At 44.4% G+C, this 20,623-nt stretch overlaps 2 protein-coding genes across 7 annotated transcripts; one reads left to right on the top strand and one right to left on the bottom strand.

Moving 5' to 3' along the window:
- Window positions 1-221: 221 nt before the first annotated feature.
- On the bottom strand, window positions 222-18,743 carry Bruce (BIR repeat containing ubiquitin-conjugating enzyme). 6 transcript variants are annotated; one of them, XM_030386902.2, is made up of 33 exons: window positions 18,346-18,743; window positions 17,361-17,671; window positions 16,168-17,218; window positions 15,265-15,990; window positions 14,347-15,166; window positions 14,038-14,273; window positions 13,760-13,981; window positions 13,243-13,518; window positions 12,746-13,160; window positions 12,250-12,677; window positions 11,961-12,190; window positions 11,762-11,873; window positions 11,654-11,697; window positions 10,266-11,599; window positions 9,933-10,204; window positions 9,691-9,866; window positions 9,148-9,624; window positions 8,960-9,080; window positions 8,085-8,872; window positions 7,748-8,012; window positions 7,464-7,687; window positions 7,287-7,404; window positions 6,996-7,226; window positions 6,754-6,938; window positions 6,139-6,680; window positions 5,614-6,077; window positions 4,212-5,552; window positions 3,601-3,873; window positions 2,924-3,541; window positions 2,062-2,863; window positions 1,529-2,000; window positions 1,042-1,470; window positions 222-983 (listed from the first exon to the last, which is right to left on the bottom strand). In XM_030386902.2, exons 1-33 carry the CDS (start codon window positions 18,563-18,565, stop codon window positions 498-500), a joined length of 14,709 nt encoding a protein of 4,902 aa, XP_030242762.2. In that variant the 5' UTR covers window positions 18,566-18,743; the 3' UTR covers window positions 222-497. The 6 variants fall into 6 exon arrangements, with proteins under 6 accessions (XP_030242762.2, XP_089112406.1, XP_030242760.2 ...); XM_089256280.1 differs by having other exon boundaries at window positions 11,949-12,190; XM_030386900.2 differs by having other exon boundaries at window positions 10,266-11,697.
- A 171-nt stretch (window positions 18,744-18,914) lies between these two features.
- LOC108659148 (leukocyte receptor cluster member 1 homolog) lies at window positions 18,915-20,133 on the top strand. Its single transcript, XM_018111928.3, has 3 exons — window positions 18,915-19,079; window positions 19,144-19,243; window positions 19,309-20,133. The coding sequence occupies exons 1-3, from the start codon at window positions 19,057-19,059 to the stop codon at window positions 20,101-20,103; spliced, it is 918 nt and encodes a 305-aa protein (XP_017967417.1). The 5' UTR covers window positions 18,915-19,056; the 3' UTR covers window positions 20,104-20,133.
- The last annotated feature ends 490 nt before the right edge of the window (window positions 20,134-20,623 follow it).

Genomic DNA, 20,623 nt, shown 5'->3' on the forward strand with positions numbered 1-20,623 from the left:
ACTGCATATTTTGTTTGTAAATATTTAACTAAAGCATTACATTCATAGTTTAATACACATTAATTTAGTTTTGGTGGTGTTGTTAAAGTTGTGATATTTTATGCTATACACATATGGTTATTTTCATAATATAAATATATATATATTATATATATACCAATAGATCCATTTGATGAAACATTTATATAAGTCGCGATAGGTTTTTTGACGGTGTTAGGCTATGTTTAGTGAAAAAGATTTATTGTTAATATGCATTTGTGAAGGTGATTTCATATGGAACTTTGATTAATATGTATTTATATATTTGTAACTAATTCTTCAAAGGGATCTCCATCGATAACATTAATTATTAGATTTTCTTCATGTAAAGCACACCAAGTTCTGTTGCAGTTGCAGTCTCTCTTACAAAATTATAAAAACAAAAGAGCATTAAACAATAATTAAAACGATAAATAAAACTGTCTAGTGCGCACAGGCAAGCGGCATTCAGGAGCAATTCATGGTGTGTCCTCCTCTTTATCTTGCCACACGCTGCTCTCATTTTCCGTATCACTTAAAATTTCGACCACTTCCTCTTCGCCTGTCAGTAAACCTTCTTCCTTCATATCCTTGAAGTAGTCAGCTGGCATAGGCATATCGCTGTCCCCGTTGTCAACCATTAGATTCAGCTCTGGCACCAGTGAGTCTTCTGTGCCCACTTGTGCATTTGTCGTTGGGGTAGCTGTCGTTGTTGTGGACACATCCATAGGTGGCAACGTGGCTACCGGATTAAAGGGTGCATCTAAATCTTCCAGGCCACGCGGAGGCTTAAGCTTGGCGAGTTCCTCTCGTAGATGCCGATAGTGCCGGCGCAATACCATCGAATTAAACGATATAGTGCGACTAGCACGCTCAGTATACTGTGGCTTACTTAGCTCCTCAATCCAGCCCTCGATTTGGGTGCAAATCTCTTCGCGCTTGAGCCAAAAGTGTTTGTGGATCACCTACAAATAATGTGTATAGCTTAATTGGGAACAAGTGATATTAAATAGTAAACCTTACATCTGTGAAGCATGGACTCGGGTTGCGAATTTGCTCCAGCATTGCCCAACGCACGCACGCCTGATAGATGTTGCTATTATACTCGCGCGATGAGTTCGTGCCGCTGGGTGTGCCCCGACTGCGTTCAAAGCCCGGTTCATTGAAGTACGGCTCAGGAACAAGGATCAAGGATTGAATGGACACGAGAACCTGCAGGAAACTGGAGGTTTGTGCATTCCATTTCTCCTCGGGCCTTCCGTGCCAGGTGTTTAGCACGGACAGACACACCTTGCCATCATTGTATAGATTGGGGTTGAAGCGTACCGAGTGACGACCCGTGGTCTCAAGATTGATAAGCATGGGCAAGTTGGGATAGTCCGGTGGAAAGAATACATCAAACTCGAAACAGCCATTGGCATATGGCGTGTCTGCTGGACCAGTTATAAGCACCTAAGAAACAATCCTTTCATAAATTGACTATTCACAATAAGACTATTATATATCCTACCTTCATGATGTCCAATCTATCCGTATCACAGCGCACAAATACAGAGCTACTAAAGCTCAGTGGCAGACTAGTGGAGAGCGTGACTGCTTCTTGAGCCAAACGCTTGACACGTGAGGGATGATATCGATCTCCGGCGAGACGCACCATTTTCTCAAAATGATGCGATACCACAAATCGAAAGCTGTTGTTGTCCGATTCCACAATCATATCGTATGTATCGAACTGGCGCTTCTTCATCAACTCCAGATAGCGCTGCTCAACTGACTTGCTCATTGGGCGTTCTATCGAACCCATGCCATCCTCATGTGCCTGCAACATGTTGATCATTGCATCTGCATCAGTCGTCTTCTGCACCAGAACACAAGTCTCGTGTATATCCGGTATGAGCAGTGCGAGGCCCTCGTCGTCGCCATCATCAATATTGAAAGTCAGCTGGTGCGTTTGGCCCTTGATGTTTGACTTCTTGTTGACTCTGTAACCAATGAAATACATTTTAGACGGCTATACTTGTCTTTCACCGATGCCACACTCACTTGAGCCGTTTGGCATATGTGTCGACGCAGGTCTTCATGTTCTTTAGAAGCTCCGAAATTGGTGGGGTACAATCTCCGTTAACACTCGGCTGCAGCAAGGAAACTAAATTCTTAGACAGAGAAAGTGCACGCAGTAGTTTTAAAATGGCACGATAAAGGGGAATGTGTCGTGTTATGTCCAAAACAGAGTCGTTACGCAGGTAAGAGCTAAGCGCTGGTATGAGACACGACTGCTGCAGGAGAGTCTGGAATATGGGCGGCAGTTCCCCGGTTACGTCGCGTACATCATGATAGGCAAGTATATCCTCGCCACGCATTTCGCTGGGTATACAATCACCGGGGTTGATATAACTGGATAGCACCAGTAAGAGCACCGTCACGTGCTCTTCCTCACTTTTCTGGCGCATTAGCGCCTGTTCTACGTTCCATGACTGTGTCGTAGAGCCGGTACCGAAGCCAGTGCCTTTAGCCCAGTATATATGGCTCTTATCATCCGACGTTGCCGTACTTGGAATGGGTTCTTCTGCTGTAGTGCTTTTAGTTACTGCACCGTTCCCGTTCCCGTTGCTGTTTCCGCTTGAGCCCGGTTCGCTTATCAATGCACCAATTTTGTTGTTATGAGACTGGTGTGAGAAGATTCCTAGACAATTAAGCACAAGATGCATGGCTCCCACTTCGATGACAACACGCCGCAATAGTACGCCGTCATCCGTGGACAATGACACACTGTCAAGGAGCTGGCGGAATACCTCAAACGGTAATGTTGGTAACGAAGGCGCCAACGAAAGGCTGTAGATATCGTCTGTAAATCAAATTTAATAGTTTAGTAAATATAATATTATGGGCGTGAATCTCTACTTACTGCCATCGCCGTCACCAGTGACGCCTAGCACGAGTCTCAGCAGGCACTGCGCACGCTGTTTGTCCTTGAGCAAGACATCGGAGTAGGCAGGCAGCCGTAGAAACAAGCCAAAAGCGGCTAGCGAATGTTGGGGCACAGAGCTAACGGTAACCTGTTTGGTGGTCGGCTCACATATGGTATCTTCCAGATCTTCGTAGATCTCATCATTGGGCTCAAGCTTAACCCAATCGGAGAGTGGTGGACTCTTCTCCTTCTCGGCCGCTACGGCAGTAGCTTTGCGGCCCATGTGCTCAGGATACACAGTCGGCAAATAGTGGGCTAACAGAGATAGACCACCACTGCTAGAGAAGCGCTGCAACGGAGATGGCAATGGTTCGGTGCAAACAGCCTTAATTTTCTTCGACTCGGCAGCCTCATCGCCCATGGAGCGCTGCAGTACCAGATCCAAAGAGAGACAGGGCGTGGACAACGAGTGCCCAGCATTCTGCAATGTGGCTAACACCTGTGAGATGGTGGCATCACCGGACAGCACTATATCCGGGTACTCGGCTACGACCAACTGGCTTCCAGAGCCGGCGTGTGCAGCTTGCAATAGAAATTCCTCAATATTGAAGGTATCTGCGCAAAATGTATGGTTCATTAGCGATGGTAAATGTGAGTGTTACATTTTCACTTACTTATAGGTAGCAGTTGCATAGCTGTTGTCTGCGTCTCCTTGTCTTTATTCACGGCTGCCTGGTTCTTGGCATCCTTGATGCGCTTGTCCTTAGCAGCCACTGCAGCGCCGACTGTTAAGAACTCCATGCTGCCTGCCTCCATGTTGTTGAAGTTAATGAAGCACGATTTGTCGAGCTTGGCATCGCCTGACTTGGCAGCGCTCGGCATACCTCCAGAAGCGTCGCCTCCAATGCGCTGATCTGTTGGTTGTTGATACACTAAGTTACTATAGACTACGGGATCAAGAATGAAATTAAGAAACCAAAATAGAAAATTAATTTAATGAAAAAGAAATCAACTTCAACTAATGCCAAAATCAATGTATTTGAACTAAGTAAGACTCTACTTCATATTCATATTCAGGAAAATGAGCATGAATTAGTGTAAATTAATTTGCAGGCGCGTAATTATTAATTGATTGCTATTTTTAGTACTATGACTATGGGCCATTGTACTTTGTTGATCAAATTGATGAGCATTCAAAACAATAAATTGTAATTACGATGTTATTAGGGGCAATCAAACTTAATAAGACTACTCACTCCCTCCAGATGTAATTGAAACTACTTACCGCTCACACAATTCTGCATGATTTCCTGGCAGGTGGTGTTTGTGGTCACATTGAATAGCATTTGATGGGCGCTGCTACGCTTCGCCGGGTGATGATTGACCGCCGCGAGAGGTAAACTGTTGCTGGGACCTCCGGCACAATTGCCGCCCATTATGGCTGACAACGTATCCCTGCGCTGTAATGGCTGCTGGCTGCGCACACACACGGTAATGTGCTCGTTCTCCAGTAGTAGCTGGAGTACCAGCTGGCGCGTGAATCCAGAAATAGTTGGGCGATTACCGCCAGCAGAGCGCAGAGGCTTGCAGATGATGGCGCCAATGAGCAGCGATGTGAGCACTTCTTGGTTGTCTGGATGGCAGGCACTCACACGTGTAAAGAAATTGATTGTTGCCCGTTCAAGCCGAATGAACGTCTGCTGCATTGGCAGCGTTTTGCTGAACTGCGCCAAGTGTGTGTTGCACAGCAGCTGCAGCAGCGGCTTCCAGAACAACGAGCCCTGCATAGTTCCCAGCCAGTCACGCATCGGGCCCTCTGCACAGCACTCCGAAAAGAAGTCCAGCACCTTGGGGACATTGGCGCAGCTTAGTAGCGGTGTTGTGCCAGTCCCTAAATTCGCTTCCGCTTTATCAAAATCTGTGAGCGAAGAGTCTCCTCCGGCAGCTGATTGATTGCTGCAGGATGCTTTGGCCGCCAGCTCCACCGGCACAGTCTGCACCTCTGTTGCCGGCAGCATATAGGTGCAGTACTCGTAAACGGCATGCGCAAGCAGCTTGGGCAGACCCGAGTCTAGCATTTGGTAAACGGCCACGGGAGACTGGCAAGCCAATGCGAGTGTCTTCAGAAAAGCTGGATATTCCAGCAACTTTGTAAGACTTTCGGCTCCCTCGCGACGGAACCAAGCACATCCGCTTTGCACCTTGCTATCGTCCGTTTTTCCGCGCGTCTGCTGTTCCAGCTTCACACCCAACTTAACCAGCAAATGGTTGAATAGCTCGGGCTTTATGTAGCACAGCGAACATATGAGCGCATCAAAGCTGCTCTTCAGTGGCTCATCATGCTCCAGCTCAGATATCCACTGGCAGCAAGTCTCAAACAATGCCGGCGTAATAAGCTGCGGCAGATCGGGCACCTGTTGCTGGCGATGCACTTGCCAAAGAATGGAGGAAATCACCTTGACAAATCCGCTTTGCGGATTGTTACAGCGTGCCTGCTTGCTGTAAGTGTCGCGCAGCTGCATAATCCAATCAAGCAGCACACGCAGCTTCTCCAGCATATACACAGTAGAGCCTGTAACCACTTGGAAAATGAGATCACACACGGCATCGCTGGAGAGCTTAAACACTGCAAAAACGAATTTCCAAATATTAATACTGTACTTTATAAATGAAGTGTTGTAATTTACCCTGTGGTGTTGTGTGCCAAAGCAATGTCCGCAGAAGCTGCAAACTAAGCTCATTGTTGTAGGCGCCCAGCTTGATCAAGATGGTCTCAAGATGCTGTTGCGCAAAGCTTGGTATCATGGGCATGATATTTAGAAGAGAGCAGCAAGCCTCCAGGAATCCGGGATATGCGGCCGGATACGAGGCAATCAAATCCGACAGCTTGCTGTCTGGTTGCAAGGCAGCAACATGAAAGCATCGCGACAAAATTCGCACCCAACCGATGCTTGTCTTAGCAAACGCATCGTCCTCCGGCATAGCATCTACGTCCATTGCTGACAATGCGGCTGAGCCCATTGTTGCCGAGGATGCAATAAATGATTCTCCGAATGCACCTTGGCTGCGCAATCCTTGCATCCGATTGCCAAAGATCGTCTGGCCTAGTACAGCTATTTGCACAAGCCCGACATTGCCGCAATCTTTGGGCCTAAAATAAAAGACACATATTGTTAGTTATTGTAAAAGAAACGTGCAGACGTTGTGCTTACTTATAAAGCCGTAGCACGATACTGGTGGCCACTTCGGCTTTGGCGAGCTTAAGACGTATGCAGGTAAGCCCAGTTGTGGCCATGGGCGCGCCCACGGGTATAGAACCAACGCCATAATCACGAGACAGCTCCAGGGCTACAGCTGAAGGACACGAAGCTAGACTAGATGTATGCGGCACCAATTGCACCTCCTTGAGCAAAATGGCCGTTGGCAGAGTTATTGTCAAATCAACATGTGTCTCGTTCGGATAGAACATATAGCTCCAGGCAGGCGAGCGTGGACGTCTATGGGTGGCATTTGGATTTGATATAAGCATTTCAGCGCTCTGAGCCGCATCGTTCTCCGACACTATGTGGGAGAACGGTGCGAAGTTGATCAGCCCATCGTACTGGGCGCTGCTGCTCCTGGTGGACTGTGTGACTGTTGTCGTAGGTTGCGCGGGAGCGCCCGTGGGGGTTTTCTTACAAGCGTTAGCATTGCTTACATGACTATTGAGCTTCAGCCGAGTATTACGAGTCATATGTTGCATAATCATTGAGATCTGTAATTAATGAAATTCAATTATATTAAAAAAATTATTTATTATAGACACACAAAGATATTAATCCACTTACCAGTCCCGGTTGCATATTTATAATAGTCTTGTTAAGGCGAACTAAATTATGGCAAATAATTTGTATACCGCCAAGCTGAGTGAAAATTTGTACAGCTGCTGTTACTTCCAACACCTTCGATATATACCAAAGGAAGGGCTCCGAAAGCTGCAGACGCGGCAATGTGGCATTGCGTTGTATGGTGGCTGTGAAAAAAAAATCAGTCTACAATTTGTATGAGGAAAACACGAATGAAAACTTACTCTCTTCGAGATATTGACATATGGGAGCTACAACCAGGCGTGGATTAGAAGCTCTCTCACTTAAAGTGATCATCAAACTAAACACAGCATCGGCAATAGTCTGCGGCTCATCCAGAACCATGTTCGTTTTGAGCGAAAAGAGGCAACTCGAAGACATCATTGTAAATGTATTTGTCGAGCATTGAGAGAGTGCGCCAAACAGGCGCTTCATCGTTGGGAATTGGCGCAGCACTGAAATAAAATATTTTTACTATAACATTTATATTATAAATAATACTTTACACTACGCACCCCAATCGGCAATGCAGGGCACCTTGCTGCGATGACCCTCTGTGTTCAACTGCTCGGCTTTGGTTTCATCCGTTTGGCTTTGATTGGACAGCTCCTCTTCTTCAGGTATAGTTACCTCCTGAATTAAATAAACTCATTACTAACTACGCTACTTTTTTCCTCGATAGATTAACATACGCTGGGCTGCCTAGGCATCTCAGTGAGAGCCATATGCGAGGACAATTTAAGTAGGTTTATAATCAACGAGTTGTCGCAGATGTTGGCATTTTGTTTGCTCGGATTCTCGGAACCCAGCACGTTGGCAAACAAATTGCTGAAGTTATTGCCAGCATTACTGTTCTCGTTCCCACGTTGGCACTGTAGCTTCTCACCATTGGAAATGTTGTTGTAGACTAGGAAGGCTAAACAACGAAGGGATTAAAACCAAAATGTTCGTATGTATTGTGCGTTGTATTACTTACAAACACTTTCGATAATCTTGAGCGCAATGTTCAAATCGCCCTTATCGTTCGGCATTAAAAGCAAATCGCGCACCAGCTGATTTTGTGCATCGATGGGGCCCTGCTGGTTGCTAATAGCGCCGCCGGGCTGCACCAATTGCAGCACGACATGCAACAAGATGTCCTTAACACGACGCTTGCATGGAATGATACCGTAGTTGCTCTCATTCTTACTATGAAGCCATAGCAGGAACTCGTGCAAATGCTTGCAGATGGTTGGACCGGCCTGATAAAATAAAAGAATTGGTGAGCACACATTGATAATGGATATATGTTGAGTGGTCAAGGAATAGCTTACACAGCGATTGGTAATGATAGAGGAACTCATTCCGTATCCGGAGAAGAAGCGCAGCAGCATCTTTTCAAAGTTCTCATCATTCAGAATGACCTCGTTTATGCGCGTGCAATCCGTAACATCGTCGCCGATCGGCACCGAATTGCAAGCGAGGAATAGGCATTGGAAGCCCAAGCACCAAGTCCTTAGCTTAATGTCGTTGTGCCAAGCCAGAGCCAGGAGCAGTCCTTGCACGGCATTGGCGCCAAATGGAATTTTTGGTACATCCGATTGGGTAATACCCGAGGTATAGGGTTTGTCAGCTAGCTCACAATTTAATGTTAGCCACATCTGCAGCACTTGCTCCAGATGCACCCACGTATCCTCGTAATGCAAATCGGCCAGTATAGAATCAAAGACATTCTTCAGCATAATGTATGTGTTGCGACCACTGTAGTCCGGACCAGACCACAGCTGCGTAAGATACTCGGGCCAGGGCGCAGCATCTGGCGGTGCGGACACAAACTCATTGGTCAGCACTTGCGGCAGCGAGGAGTACAGATCTAGCGATGTGCGGTTGGTTAGGCGACGCAGCTGAGTTTCCACATGCAATTCCAATCCAGCATCCAACCGACTATCCATCGCAATCGATATCGACTTGCAAAAGAAGCTAAACGTGTTCTTGCAGAGCGCATTGCTTTCCTTCTTAGTAATCGGCTTTGTGCGCTCTATCATATCAATATCGTTTAGTATTTCGTCAAATTCAGTGTCCTCGCACTCGATCAGCGAAGGTAAATAGTTGTATTTGACAGCTGTGAAGGTTCAACAGTAAGTCAGTAAATGACGCTAATCGCAGGCATCGAGAAAGAAACTATGCCCGTAATTGATTAGATACTCACAAGTATAGTCATTGAAAAGATCACGAGTCTCCTGAACCGCCGAAGTCACAATCGAACGGGCTCCATCGTTGGTGGGCGTGGCGTCATTATCTCTATACTGCTTGTCTGCATCCAGTAGGTCCTGGTTTATATATTATTAAATATGAGTAAGTAAATTGGAAAACCTTGAGATTATGTACGAATAATACCTGAAGCAAACAAGTAATTGCATGCACAGCCCAAGGTTGTTGCTGATCGTTCCACACAGCTAGGCGAATGAGCTGCTCCAGCTGTGCTGTTGTCACAATTTTGCAGAGTCGTACCGATGGCCGGCACGCAGCCACAAGACGCGCTATGACTTTACACGTGAGCAGAAACTGATCCATATTGCAATCGAAATCCATCTCGAGCAATAGAGCGAATAGCCCACGGATGACAACTTTGATGTTGGACATGCTTAGCGTCTTAAGGCCCTTGTCAAAATTACTGTCTCCATCCGTACTGGCACCCAAGCCATCCAAATGCTTAGGCGACGCTGCAGTAAAGGTAGTTACCTTGCAACTGGCATTGGAGCTGGGCGGGCACATGCTACTGGATACCATGTTAATTTTTCCAGCTGTCGATGTTGATTTGCTAGCACCACTGGCCTTCGACTTGGTCGACAGCTCCATAAATATTCCTGGGTGCTAAGGGTTAGACAATTTGTCAATTATTAAACACTGCCATTCTACTTTCAGTATTATGCTCTTTACCTCATTCTGAATCATGTAGATTTTCTTGCCCCAGTCCGTGTAGGGCTGAACAGAGTACTTATTCTGTTGAATGATTCGCTTCTTGAAGCAACGTAGCTGCTTGCTGTTGGATGTATTGTTGGGTCTGGTTTTAGTAAAGTCGCTTTCGCAACTCATGAAATCCCAGCGTGCTGACGCTGGATCGAACAAAATTTTATAATGAAATTAATCTTCTGCTCTGGTGAATTTTAATTTTAACTCACATTTATCCTTGCGTTCATTGTTATCATCCAAACAAACCGAAAGGAACAATAAAAGCCACGTGATCAGCTGAAGGTCAGATGTACTGCCCATAGCTGCGTTACGCTCCGCTGCACTGGCCGAAGTGCTGGGCTGCTCCGACTGGAACTTATAGTGCGGCGAAATGGGCGCCAGCAACTTGACGAGTGTCTTGAGCACAGCATCTATGACAATGGAGCGGCAAGCGCCCATCGCAATGCTGCGACGTCCCAAATAGGTGAGCAAAAAGAAAATTCTGCAAATATTCAGATACATAAGTACCAAAATATGGCTGACTGAAAACTAATTTTACATACCGATCCTGTGGGAATGCTTTGCAATTCTGAGCTGAGAATAAACTGCAAAATGTATCGGCCAAAAAGTCGCCCCACCAAGGCTGGAAACAACACATGCGGACCAGTAGCGAACACGTCGTCAGTTGCAATTGTGCTTCGCCGTACACGACCAAGGAATTGAACAGGGCCTTGGCAGTGGCCACATTGAAGCGCTGATGCACGGGCAGAATGTTTTTAATACCATACTCAATGGAAAAATGCAAGAGCATCTCGACCAGACTAAGACTCAATACGCGCAGTTTATCCCGCGATGCAGTGCGCAACGCTTCTTCGATGAGTGCAGGATTCGGCGGGGTTGGCGCACGTAGAGACTTTGGAGATATTGCCCGTTCCAAGCGTAGCACCACGTTGCGTATGACGTTCATTTGATATTGAAGAAGCATGCATTCTTCGTAGAGGGAAACCACTTTGTTGTTATTATCCGTGCCGCAGCTAAGCTCTTCATCACGTTGCTTGTTGATAAAAGCCTGCAAGTGAGCTACATTGGATAGCTCGCTGTTCCGCATAGGCGACAGCAGTTCCATTAATTTACAACTGGCTAAGCTGTAACGGCAGTGAACATCCTCGTAAAGCGCATTAAGAGACTTGAGATGTGCCTGTAGGGATTGGACCGGCTGCTTAACAAAGCGCACCAGCTGATCCCCGTAGCCATCATGCTCAAGTACAATCGGATGACCAAAGAAACTACCCAGCGGCACCTTGCACTTGGTGGATGACATTCCAATACGCCCAACAATAGTGAGCTTCAAGTAGCGACAAATTGGTGGTGGCTGCATATCGCTTAAGACCAGTGTTTTGGTCTGTATGTCAGAGACCTGTGCAAGGCGCGTGGAATCCGTTTCCTCGTCGAAGCACCAAATATCAATATTTAAGGACGTAAGTTCATCGCAGGCAGGTATCACCACATCGGTCAGTAATACGTGCTGGCCAAAATCAAGTACGACGAAACGGCGGGCGCCCGAATGCATGCGGTCAACAACAATCATAAGCTTGGGAGGCGGGGTAAGTAGCTTGTGCCAAGCAATTGGCGGACAAGGATTGGCACTCAAATTCTCCAAGATCTTCTCTCTCTCCGCTGTATCATCCGACACGTTCGGTGTATTCTCATTGGCGCACGGTTGAGTTGGGGGCTGCGAGTTCTCAGACGACTGCGACAGCGAGACCTCTTCAGGCAGCGAGTCGAGACAGGATTTCATTGCCGGCTTTTCCCAGTTTTCCAGCTCGCCAAAGGCATCGTACGAGTTTTCTTCGTTTATTCCAAACTTCTTTTGAATATAGCTGTTCCAAAGTGTGAGCTGTGGCAAAAACTTAGATATCTTCAGCTTATCAATTGCCTTCTCGATTTTTACCTCCTCCTTTAGGGCATGCTCCAAATCAGTGAGCGACGAGACGGCTAAAAATTAATAAGGCACAAGTGAATACACAAATTACAGGAGATCTTACAGATGGGCACTCACAAGCTTTGTCCTTGAACCCGTTCACCATGCCAAAGGATCCAAAGGCGGTTTTAACATCCTTGTCTTTCATCTCCTCTACTAGACACTCCACATCATTGACCAGATCATTGAGCTAAACAAATGATTTTAAAATATTGGACAATACATTTTAGTTTTACGTCTTCCTTATACGAATTTGTTACTGAACTTTGCTATTTACCAATTCTTCATCCTTTCCTTTGGTTGTTATTATCTTTGGCATCATCATGACATCCTCAATGACAACACTGGCAGCGCCGTTGACTGCGCTGTCAATGTTATCAATGCGCGTGGCTTCGGAGGTTTGCACACAATTGAAATGCAGCTGCACTACTTCCAGCAGTCCCCGCAGCTGATTGCTAATGCTCTTCCCACGTATCAGATGCGGAAAGGTTCGAAAGTCAACACCATCTGCAATAAGTCGTTTATTAAGAATTCTACTTAGCCTGAATTTCAAGTCTCAGACCCACCTATTGAGCTCAACCGCTTGATGTCGAGTCCTGTTACCGGCAAAATGGTAGCACTACTCCGTATCACATTTGTAAGTGCCACGGATGAGCTCGATCCGTGTCTATTTATATTGGGAAAATCAAAGTCGAAAATTTCTGGCTCAAAAGGATAACCATAGAGACCAAAGCGCGTGCTCAGCAGGGCGCAATGGGGATCCCATCGCTTATCGATTTCAGTCGTGATCTCCTTGAGCAGATTGATAGCGTACTCTGAAATGCTGTTGTGCGACTCTGCAGTCGATGTCGCGCAGGTAAGCATCGCATACCAGCGCACAACACTAGCGCACTGCGCCTGCGGCAGCTCATGGAACGTATTTGATATTGCCGTCTTAATGCTAACATCAAGTGATGCATGTTTCTGTAGTTCCCGTGGCAGATTGGCCATGCCCCTGCAATCGACAAAATAATCAGATTATATGGGTCACATAAATTATAAATCGATTCCTGTTTCACTTACTCTGTTAGCATGATCAGAAGTTTGACACACTTGTGCGCCGTGGTGCGCTCACTGTAGAGAATACAGTTTCGCATCAATTTCTCGATGTGCTTCTCAGACAAGTTGATGCATTCAAACTGCTGCGCCAGCAAGTCGTTCATATTAGCGGCAGTTTGCTTATTAATCTGGTCCTTAAGACGCTCTGATTTTGGGGACCGGAAGCGATTTAGACGGATAAAGCAAATCCAATTGAGCACATCCAGCGCCAGATTCCTAGCCAACGGCGATGTTTCTGAATCGTTAACTATACGGAAGAGCTGCTCCAGCAGTCCGTTGCTATCGAGCATCGCAATGCGCTGAATGCGCGCATTGCTTATGCGAGTCTGTGACTTAACGGCGCGCACACTTATCGAGATCTCGTGTAGCCAATCGCAACCTGCAGCAAATGAGTAAGTGTTATGATTCGGGTGGTTTGTTAAAAGGGGAGCAGTACTAGGTGCAGCTACGATGGGCACTACCTATTAGTTGCCCGGGATTGCGCCGAGCAAAGGGACCAGCTGCGATTGGCCGAGACTTCAGCGAATGCTTGGACACGATGATTGGTTTAATATTCGGTAGCACTACATTTTTTTTCACACTGTAATGCGGAGTGCTGAAAGTCGAGATGATTTTCAATTTTCCAATCTTCACAAGGTCTTGATTTGCTTTCGATATCGCGACATTTACTTTACTGGTTCTTATACGATTAACACAGCCTTCAACTTGATGCGGACTCTTGTGTCGCGCAGAAAAAACTGTAATTGTTGGATGAGTATTGAGCGTAGCCAAATCCAAAAGACAACAAGCAAAATATCTTCGGTGCACCGAAAATCACATACACTGACTATTTAAGAAATATTAAACTAGGATGGGCAGTTATATTACGGAAAACTTTAGACAAATATGAAAGGCTATAATCTGAGAAGAGACTTAAAGTCTGCCTCAGTTTGCATGGGTCATTCAACTTCTCTTATGTTGAACGTGAGTTTTACAAACCTCTTGTTTTATTCTGCCCCTCCTTGGATGGATCCGATACGGTTTTGATATGCAGAAGGAAGTTGCGTGTGCGTGTCTTGAATAGCTTCGGCGAAGTGAGGGTGGCGGTGCCGCCCTGATCACACAGATCAATGCATGAGGACAGCTCAATGGGGCCAGCGAGCACCTCGGCATTGTGGGTCAACAGATATTCCTCACTGAGCACAGGATTCTCACTGGCAACTGTAAGTTATGGATAAATATAGAGATGCATAAACCCAAGAAAATGAAAAGATTACTATTTGGTGTCTCACTGTAAGAGAAGTCTATGTTATCATCGATGACGTTGGGTTTGTAGCTGGCGTGTGGTCCTTTCATTCTGTAACCAAATCCATTGGTGTTCTGCTTGAGTAGGGTGACCTGAATGGCTGCCGGATTGGAGCACTGCTGGTACACGGTAAACTTTAGGTCGATGTGACCCAATGACACTGGCTGAGCCAGATTAAGCTCAATGATGTGCTCGTCCCATGTGGTTCTTAAAAAATAAAATAAAACGATTAAAATACAATTTTAATTTAATTAATTTAAAATACAGTTTTACGACTTACGCATCATTGTGCAATCTCCAAGTACGAGTAAAGTCACGCTCGTCACCGCCATGACGCATATTTTGCGACTGCTTGCGCTGCTTTTGCACCTGGCCTAGATCGTTCCAGCAGCTTGGCACTTCAGCTGAGTACACTGTTAGTTTGTCATCGAACTGCGTCAGGGCATATAATACACGCAAGTCTTCGAGAGACAAGTCAGAAGTCTTGTATGCTAGCAGGTTTGCGTTGTTGCCCATCAGCGATGCAGCAGATGGAGAAGTCTGCACATGTACATTTTGACTTGATGTTCCGGCTACCGCATCGCTGCCCCCATCGCCGCATAGGATTGTGTCGCCTATGACAGGGTCGGCCCCGGCTACATTGCGCACGCCATCCGTAACGCTTAAGTCCATAGCATGTGTCAAGGTAGTACTGCAGTCATCCTCCATTTCTAACAGCTCATCTCCAGAGTCGTTCTCGCCGTCGTTAAGCGAATAAAACAGCATTCCTCCCTGGCGCGAGCAGCAGCAGAGTCGGTCCAAGTTCCGGCAATACACCACGGCCACAAAGTGCTCACCCTCTTCCTCGATAACCGACGTGACTTGAAAATTGGCTAAGGAGTAAATTTCAATGCATCCATCGGCACACACGACACAAATGGAGCCGGTCTCTTTGATCTCAGCCGAAGCTGTCGACACAAAGGGTGGCAGGATGCACAGCTGCTTGGGACACTTAGCCCGGCTAAAGGTCATGGCAAGAGTATAATCGTTGGAGATTTGGACGTCATCGTAGTCAAAGAGTAGCAGCTGTGCTGCCACATTGCATTCGGCATTGTTCTCGTCTGAAATAAGTAAATTCAAATGAATTAGTTTATCTTAGTTGTTTAGGCTGCATAATTTTTTATATGCAAATCAAAATGGAGCTCAATTATTTACTCACCAACATCCGTAGGTATATTGTGTTGTTCTTCTTCTTCTTTGGCGACTGTAGCCATTATGATCTTAGTGTCTTCCGAATCTGGGGCTTTGGTACGCATCAGTTTAACCAGCAACTGATTGCACTTTGGACTGGTGGGCATAATTTCGTCAATCTCCACTATCTCCTGCACATCTAACTGTCCTCCACTCGTACCATGTGCCCCATCCAAAGCATTCATGCGTTTAACACTCGTCCAGCTTTCTACTACACAGTCAATTTCCTCGCTACCGTTCAACTTGTCGCTCGTGTTGTTGCTGCCGTTGATGATAATGTTGTTATTGTTGTTATTGGAGGAAACAACACCCATAGTATTGTCATTGTTGTTATTGTTGTTTTGATGTGAAACATCGGCCTGATCCATCATCTTGTCCATGTCATTGCTCATGCCTAGCAAGCTGTTGCTTACATTCACAGTATTCGAGGAGACCATTAGGCCTGAGGAAGAATCATCAAGATTGCTGTCCAGTATTTGCGACAACGTCGACAAATCAAAGTCGTACAACACAGAAGAATTGTTGCCGCCCTGGTTAACGTCATTGTTTTTGTTGTAAGTCATTAAAGCGGACACAAAGCCGTTGCTGTCAAACCCGTCAGTGAATTTTTCGTATGGCGTCAACGATTTGTTGTCATCATCCTTAGAAGATTCAAGACTCACTTGGCTAGCGACAACATTTGAGTCACTGGAAGCTGTAAATAGAATATTATATATTTTTATATAAATATATAAGCATAAAAGAATACGATCTACCAAGATGTATAAAATAATCATTAAACAAAAATCATATTTAATTGAGCAGGTATAAACAATTCCATTCATTCCATTTTTATATAAGCAATAATATTTAAAGCATAATGAGAACTTACTGGTTCCTAATTGTGAAGATGTCTTTTTGATCTGGCCTCCCATGCTAGAGACGCTGCCACTGTCATTGCTAATAACAGCCGAGTTCTCGCTGTGCCTATCCAACTCCACGATGTTAAGCACCACCATGCGCAATGCCGTCTCGCCGCTGCTTTGACGCACCGTTACACCGAGGACTATCTTTGAGCCTACAACTCCGGCTCGCAGCGTCGATGTGGATGTTATGTGCTGTGTATTAACGCCACCAAACTTGCCGCCGGGAATGCTGCCGGCGTGAGCAGCACCGTTGCTGCTGCCGGTTCCACTATAGTTCTCCGAGTACACATAGTTGACTTTAGCCCGGGCGCGCGCATTCGGCAGCACGCAGATGGCAGTAACGCGCGCCCACTCAAAGTTCTCCTCGAACAGCTCTTTGAGTAGTGTGGGCACATGAAAGCTGTGCATGAGCTTCAGATGACGCTCAATACTCCACACGCTTAGCTCGCCAGTCTGGGTGCAGCTGGTGCAGAGAACATTAGCGTAGTCGCTGTTAGAAATGACATCAAATCCTAAGCCCGGCGAAGTTACTGCCGGATTGGTGGCATAGCTAATGGATAGCGGTACATTTTGTGTGTATTCCCCCTTAACAAATGGGCAGAGAGGAGAGTGGCGCTCGTGCTCACTCCAGGGCTCATCTGTTTTTTCCCAGCACACCAAGCACACGTTGCACGTAAAACACATAGCTCGATCTTCGCCTGATGACGATGGCTGATGATAAAAGCCGGCTTGTGCCATTTGATCTGGCAGCGCCCATTTATAGTCCATGTGCGGCCATTTCTCGAATGTCTGGCGACGCACAGCTTCCGAGTGCATGAGGACACGCTGGAAGTTGCTAAAGTTCCAGCCGTAGTCGGGCAAACGAGACCCCATTAGCATGTCCGTTAAACGTTCGTTGATGGCCGATGCTATGGCCAGAACCGGAATGTGTCGCTCCAAACGCTTCAGCAATATGACCACATTGTTTGCAACCAATTTTAGACTGGAATACGGCACTTCCAAACAAATTGTATTCCACTGAAATGATATGTATATTTAAAAAATATAAATAAATACATAAACAAATGATATGTTTAAACTGATTAATTTTAAATACATATTTAATGCTAATGTGAATAGATGATTATTAAAAATTAAACAAATAAGCGATAAAACTTACACGTTGTGCCTTGATACCCTTCTTGGTGTTCAGCTGAGCCTGGTTTATCTTCTGTGTCAGTTCATTACTAATATCACATGGACACTCGAGGCCCTCACTCTCCAGATCGTTTATGCAATTCTGAAAGATGATCGCTTCGGACAATATAAGCTCCAGCTTAATGTAATCATCATTCTGACCGATTGGCGCCTGCAGTATAGTATCCAAGAGCAAAACTCCGTTGTAGTCGCCGCGAAGGCCTAAATTATGACCATCCCAGAACAAGATTTTATCTTGCAATGGCATGTAGCGCCCATGGATTAAGTTTTCTGCTGCAAAATATTTAAAACAAAAAAAAAAAACATATTCATATATTTATATATACACATATACATATATATTTAAAAACACAGTTTCATAAATTGATCACGCTTCACGGTTCACTATAAATTTCATCAAGGCTTGCAATTAATTGGTTTGTTTAATCTAGCAGGCAGTTACACACATATATATATACATATGTACATACTCATATGTATGTCATGTTAGAGCAAGAAACATATGCGTAAACTGCGTAATAAATAGACATTAACAATAGAATTCTCCTCGGTCTATTTCTGTATACATATGCATGTACGAATGTATGTGTGCATACATTTAAAAAAGCCAACATAAACACAAAATAACATAAATGTTACAATATCCTCGCAACCGTCCAGCGTGTTCTTTCAAACATGCACAAACATGCAGACACACATATGCATGCATACATACATACATGCAAACATACAAATGTATGTACATACATATGTATGCATATTGAACCTTACGAATACAGACAAATTTACAAAATACAATGCAATAAATTGACATTTGTTCGTGCATACATATGTACATATGTATGCATGTATTTGCAGGTCTGTGTAGTAATTTTTACGTACATATGTACATATATATGTATGTATATGCCTGTAAAAAAAAAACTGCTGCTGCTAGTGCTGCTTACCATTTGTACTTAATTGATACGTTTGCAATATAACGCCGGAATTGACATCTAGAACTTTCACTAGATTGTTGACGCCGAACGCAAGCAGCACATTTAGATGCGGATGATACGCGATATTGCGAATTTCAAACACTGGTGCTCCGCCAGGCAAGACTCCGTCGTTGCTGCTATCATCGCCCACATCCAAGTAGCCGTCCTGCTTTAGAATACGCTGTTCCATGCTTGAGCTACATGCGGGCGTCGAACGCGCGTTTTTATTCGATGACAATTTGAACTTTGCCTATGCTTTAGATTATTGATTTCACAATTAATTCAAAATTTTTTTCACAATTTAAATTACTTTCGACGGGACTCTTGCTGCTGCGCTGCAGTTTTTCCTATATGTGTCCCCTTTTCTTCCTTCTGACAGATGAATATTTGATTTGCCATTCGCATTGGCGTTTGCCAATTGTCAAAAAATGCAATTCAGAGTTTTGTAAGCATGTAGGGGTAGAGTCAAAATTAAGTGTTAAAATAAAAATGATAGTTAAATACCAGACGCTTCGATGCAATGCAAACAGCAAATATATATAATATAATATATATTTCTAAGAATATTTAAAAGTAATATATTTTTGTGCTCAGCACATTCGTTTCACAGCACTGTTTTTGACATTCACATTGTAACGCGTTTTGTTTACATTCCCATATTTTTTCAGCAACTGCAGAAAAATGAATATCTTACCCAAGAAACGGTAAGGCGAATATAATTTTATATAACTGTTCCTTATTAATTGATTTTATTTTTGCTATATTTAGCTGGCATGTTCGCACTAAAGATAATATTGCCCGCGTACGTCGCGACGAAGCAGCCGCCCAGGAAATCGAAAACAAAAGACTAGACAAATTGAAATTGGCAGTGAGTAATATAATATAAATAAATCGAACAAAAACTTAACAATTACTTCTATTAAAACCATTAAGGAGAGCGAGGCGCGCATCAACTATCTTCGGAGGCAATCGGGCTTACCTGAAAATGTGAGAAAAGTGTCTACTACTGAAGAAAGTAGTGAAATTCCATTAGAAGGAACAACACAAACTTCTACTGTTACATCCGCAGTAGATTTATTTGCAGACTACAAAAGTCATGTAAAGAAAACGAATAAGGATTTGGAAAAGGAAAAGAAAGAGGAACAGGAGAAGTATGAAAAACAAATTGGGTACCTCACTTACTTGGGCCAGGACACAAATGAAGCTCTGAAAGTGCGAAGTTGGTATGAATTGGCACCAAATCGAACTGAAAATCGCACTGAAATCCAACTAAAAGCAAAGCTATCACAAGATCCACTAACATTGATAAATGCGCTGGTTCCAAAAGAAAAGTCACATCCTATTCAAACAGTCTCCAAGCGACGCAATCGCTCACCCACACCAACTTTGCCATTGGCTGCATCAGAGCGTTCGCCTGAGTCCAAGCGACAAAGAGAAAATGAGAAAGACAGAAAGAAAAAGAAGCATAAGAAACACAAGCATAAGAGGAGTAAATCTGATAGAAGCAATGAAATGGCGGAAGACGCGAAGCGCGATAAATTAAACAGGTTGCGCAAGGAGAGGCTGCTGCGTGAGGAGAGGGAACGACAGCGCCAGGAACAGTTATTCGCACCTAAGGAAGCGGCACTGCCAGCCAAAGCAGCCATCACACCAGCACCTACGCCACGAATAGTACAAAAATATAACAGCCAATTTAACCCAGAAATTGCAAAGCAGAATATGATTTAATATGATTCACTACTTTAATTTATGAATGTATATATTTGTGTTTTTATTTACTTAATTGAGGCTTCGCACAGAAACATTGTATAATTAAAATTTTATATACTATGGTAACCCAAAATGGTTTTATGCTAACAACTAAGAACTATATACATATGTATATGTACATAAGATATAAATTGAGAGAATTACAACTCATCCTGAATGAATTACGATATTCTTATGATATAACAGCTTAAATTATTTTTGACCTTGCAAAATACATATGTATGCATGTACATGGGTATGTGTATGTATGTACATGATATTGATAAATTAAAAAGCTATTAACCTAAGCTTCAAAAACAGTAACAAAAACAAAGATATTCAAATTCAAGTGACACGAAAGTGTTTGCACACATGCTATTCTTTATTTCTTCTCATTGCTAAATTCGCATTTACCGTTGTTTTCGACGTTTTCAATGTGCACAGCTGTGGCTACCGCTATGTTCTGATGATTACATTGATACATGAAGCAACTATGCAC

This window comes from Drosophila navojoa, chromosome 2 (assembly GCF_054131105.1).
Source record: "Drosophila navojoa isolate 15081-1374.11 chromosome 2, UAZ_NAV_1.0, whole genome shotgun sequence".
NCBI classification, from domain to species: Eukaryota; Metazoa; Arthropoda; class Insecta; order Diptera; family Drosophilidae; genus Drosophila; species Drosophila navojoa.

What these genes read in the sequence shown, in the direction of transcription:
- Bruce (XM_089256278.1), bottom strand. Translation starts at nt 18,565, where the DNA reads ATGGAACAGCGTATTCTAAAGCAGGACGGCTACTTGGATGTGGGCGAT. An exon ending in TAAATATGCAACCGGGACTG is followed by an intron (nt 6,681 to 6,753) that starts GTAAGTGGATTA and finishes CATTAATTACAG; the next exon opens with ATCTCAATGATTATGCAACA. An exon ending in TTGGCACACAACACCACAGG is followed by an intron (nt 5,553 to 5,613) that starts GTAAATTACAAC and finishes TCGTTTTTGCAG; the next exon opens with TGTTTAAGCTCTCCAGCGAT.
- LOC108659148 (XM_018111928.3), top strand. Translation starts at nt 19,057, where the DNA reads ATGAATATCTTACCCAAGAAACG. An exon ending in AATATCTTACCCAAGAAACG is followed by an intron (nt 19,080 to 19,143) that starts GTAAGGCGAATA and finishes TGCTATATTTAG; the next exon opens with CTGGCATGTTCGCACTAAAG. An exon ending in TAGACAAATTGAAATTGGCA is followed by an intron (nt 19,244 to 19,308) that starts GTGAGTAATATA and finishes AAAACCATTAAG; the next exon opens with GAGAGCGAGGCGCGCATCAA.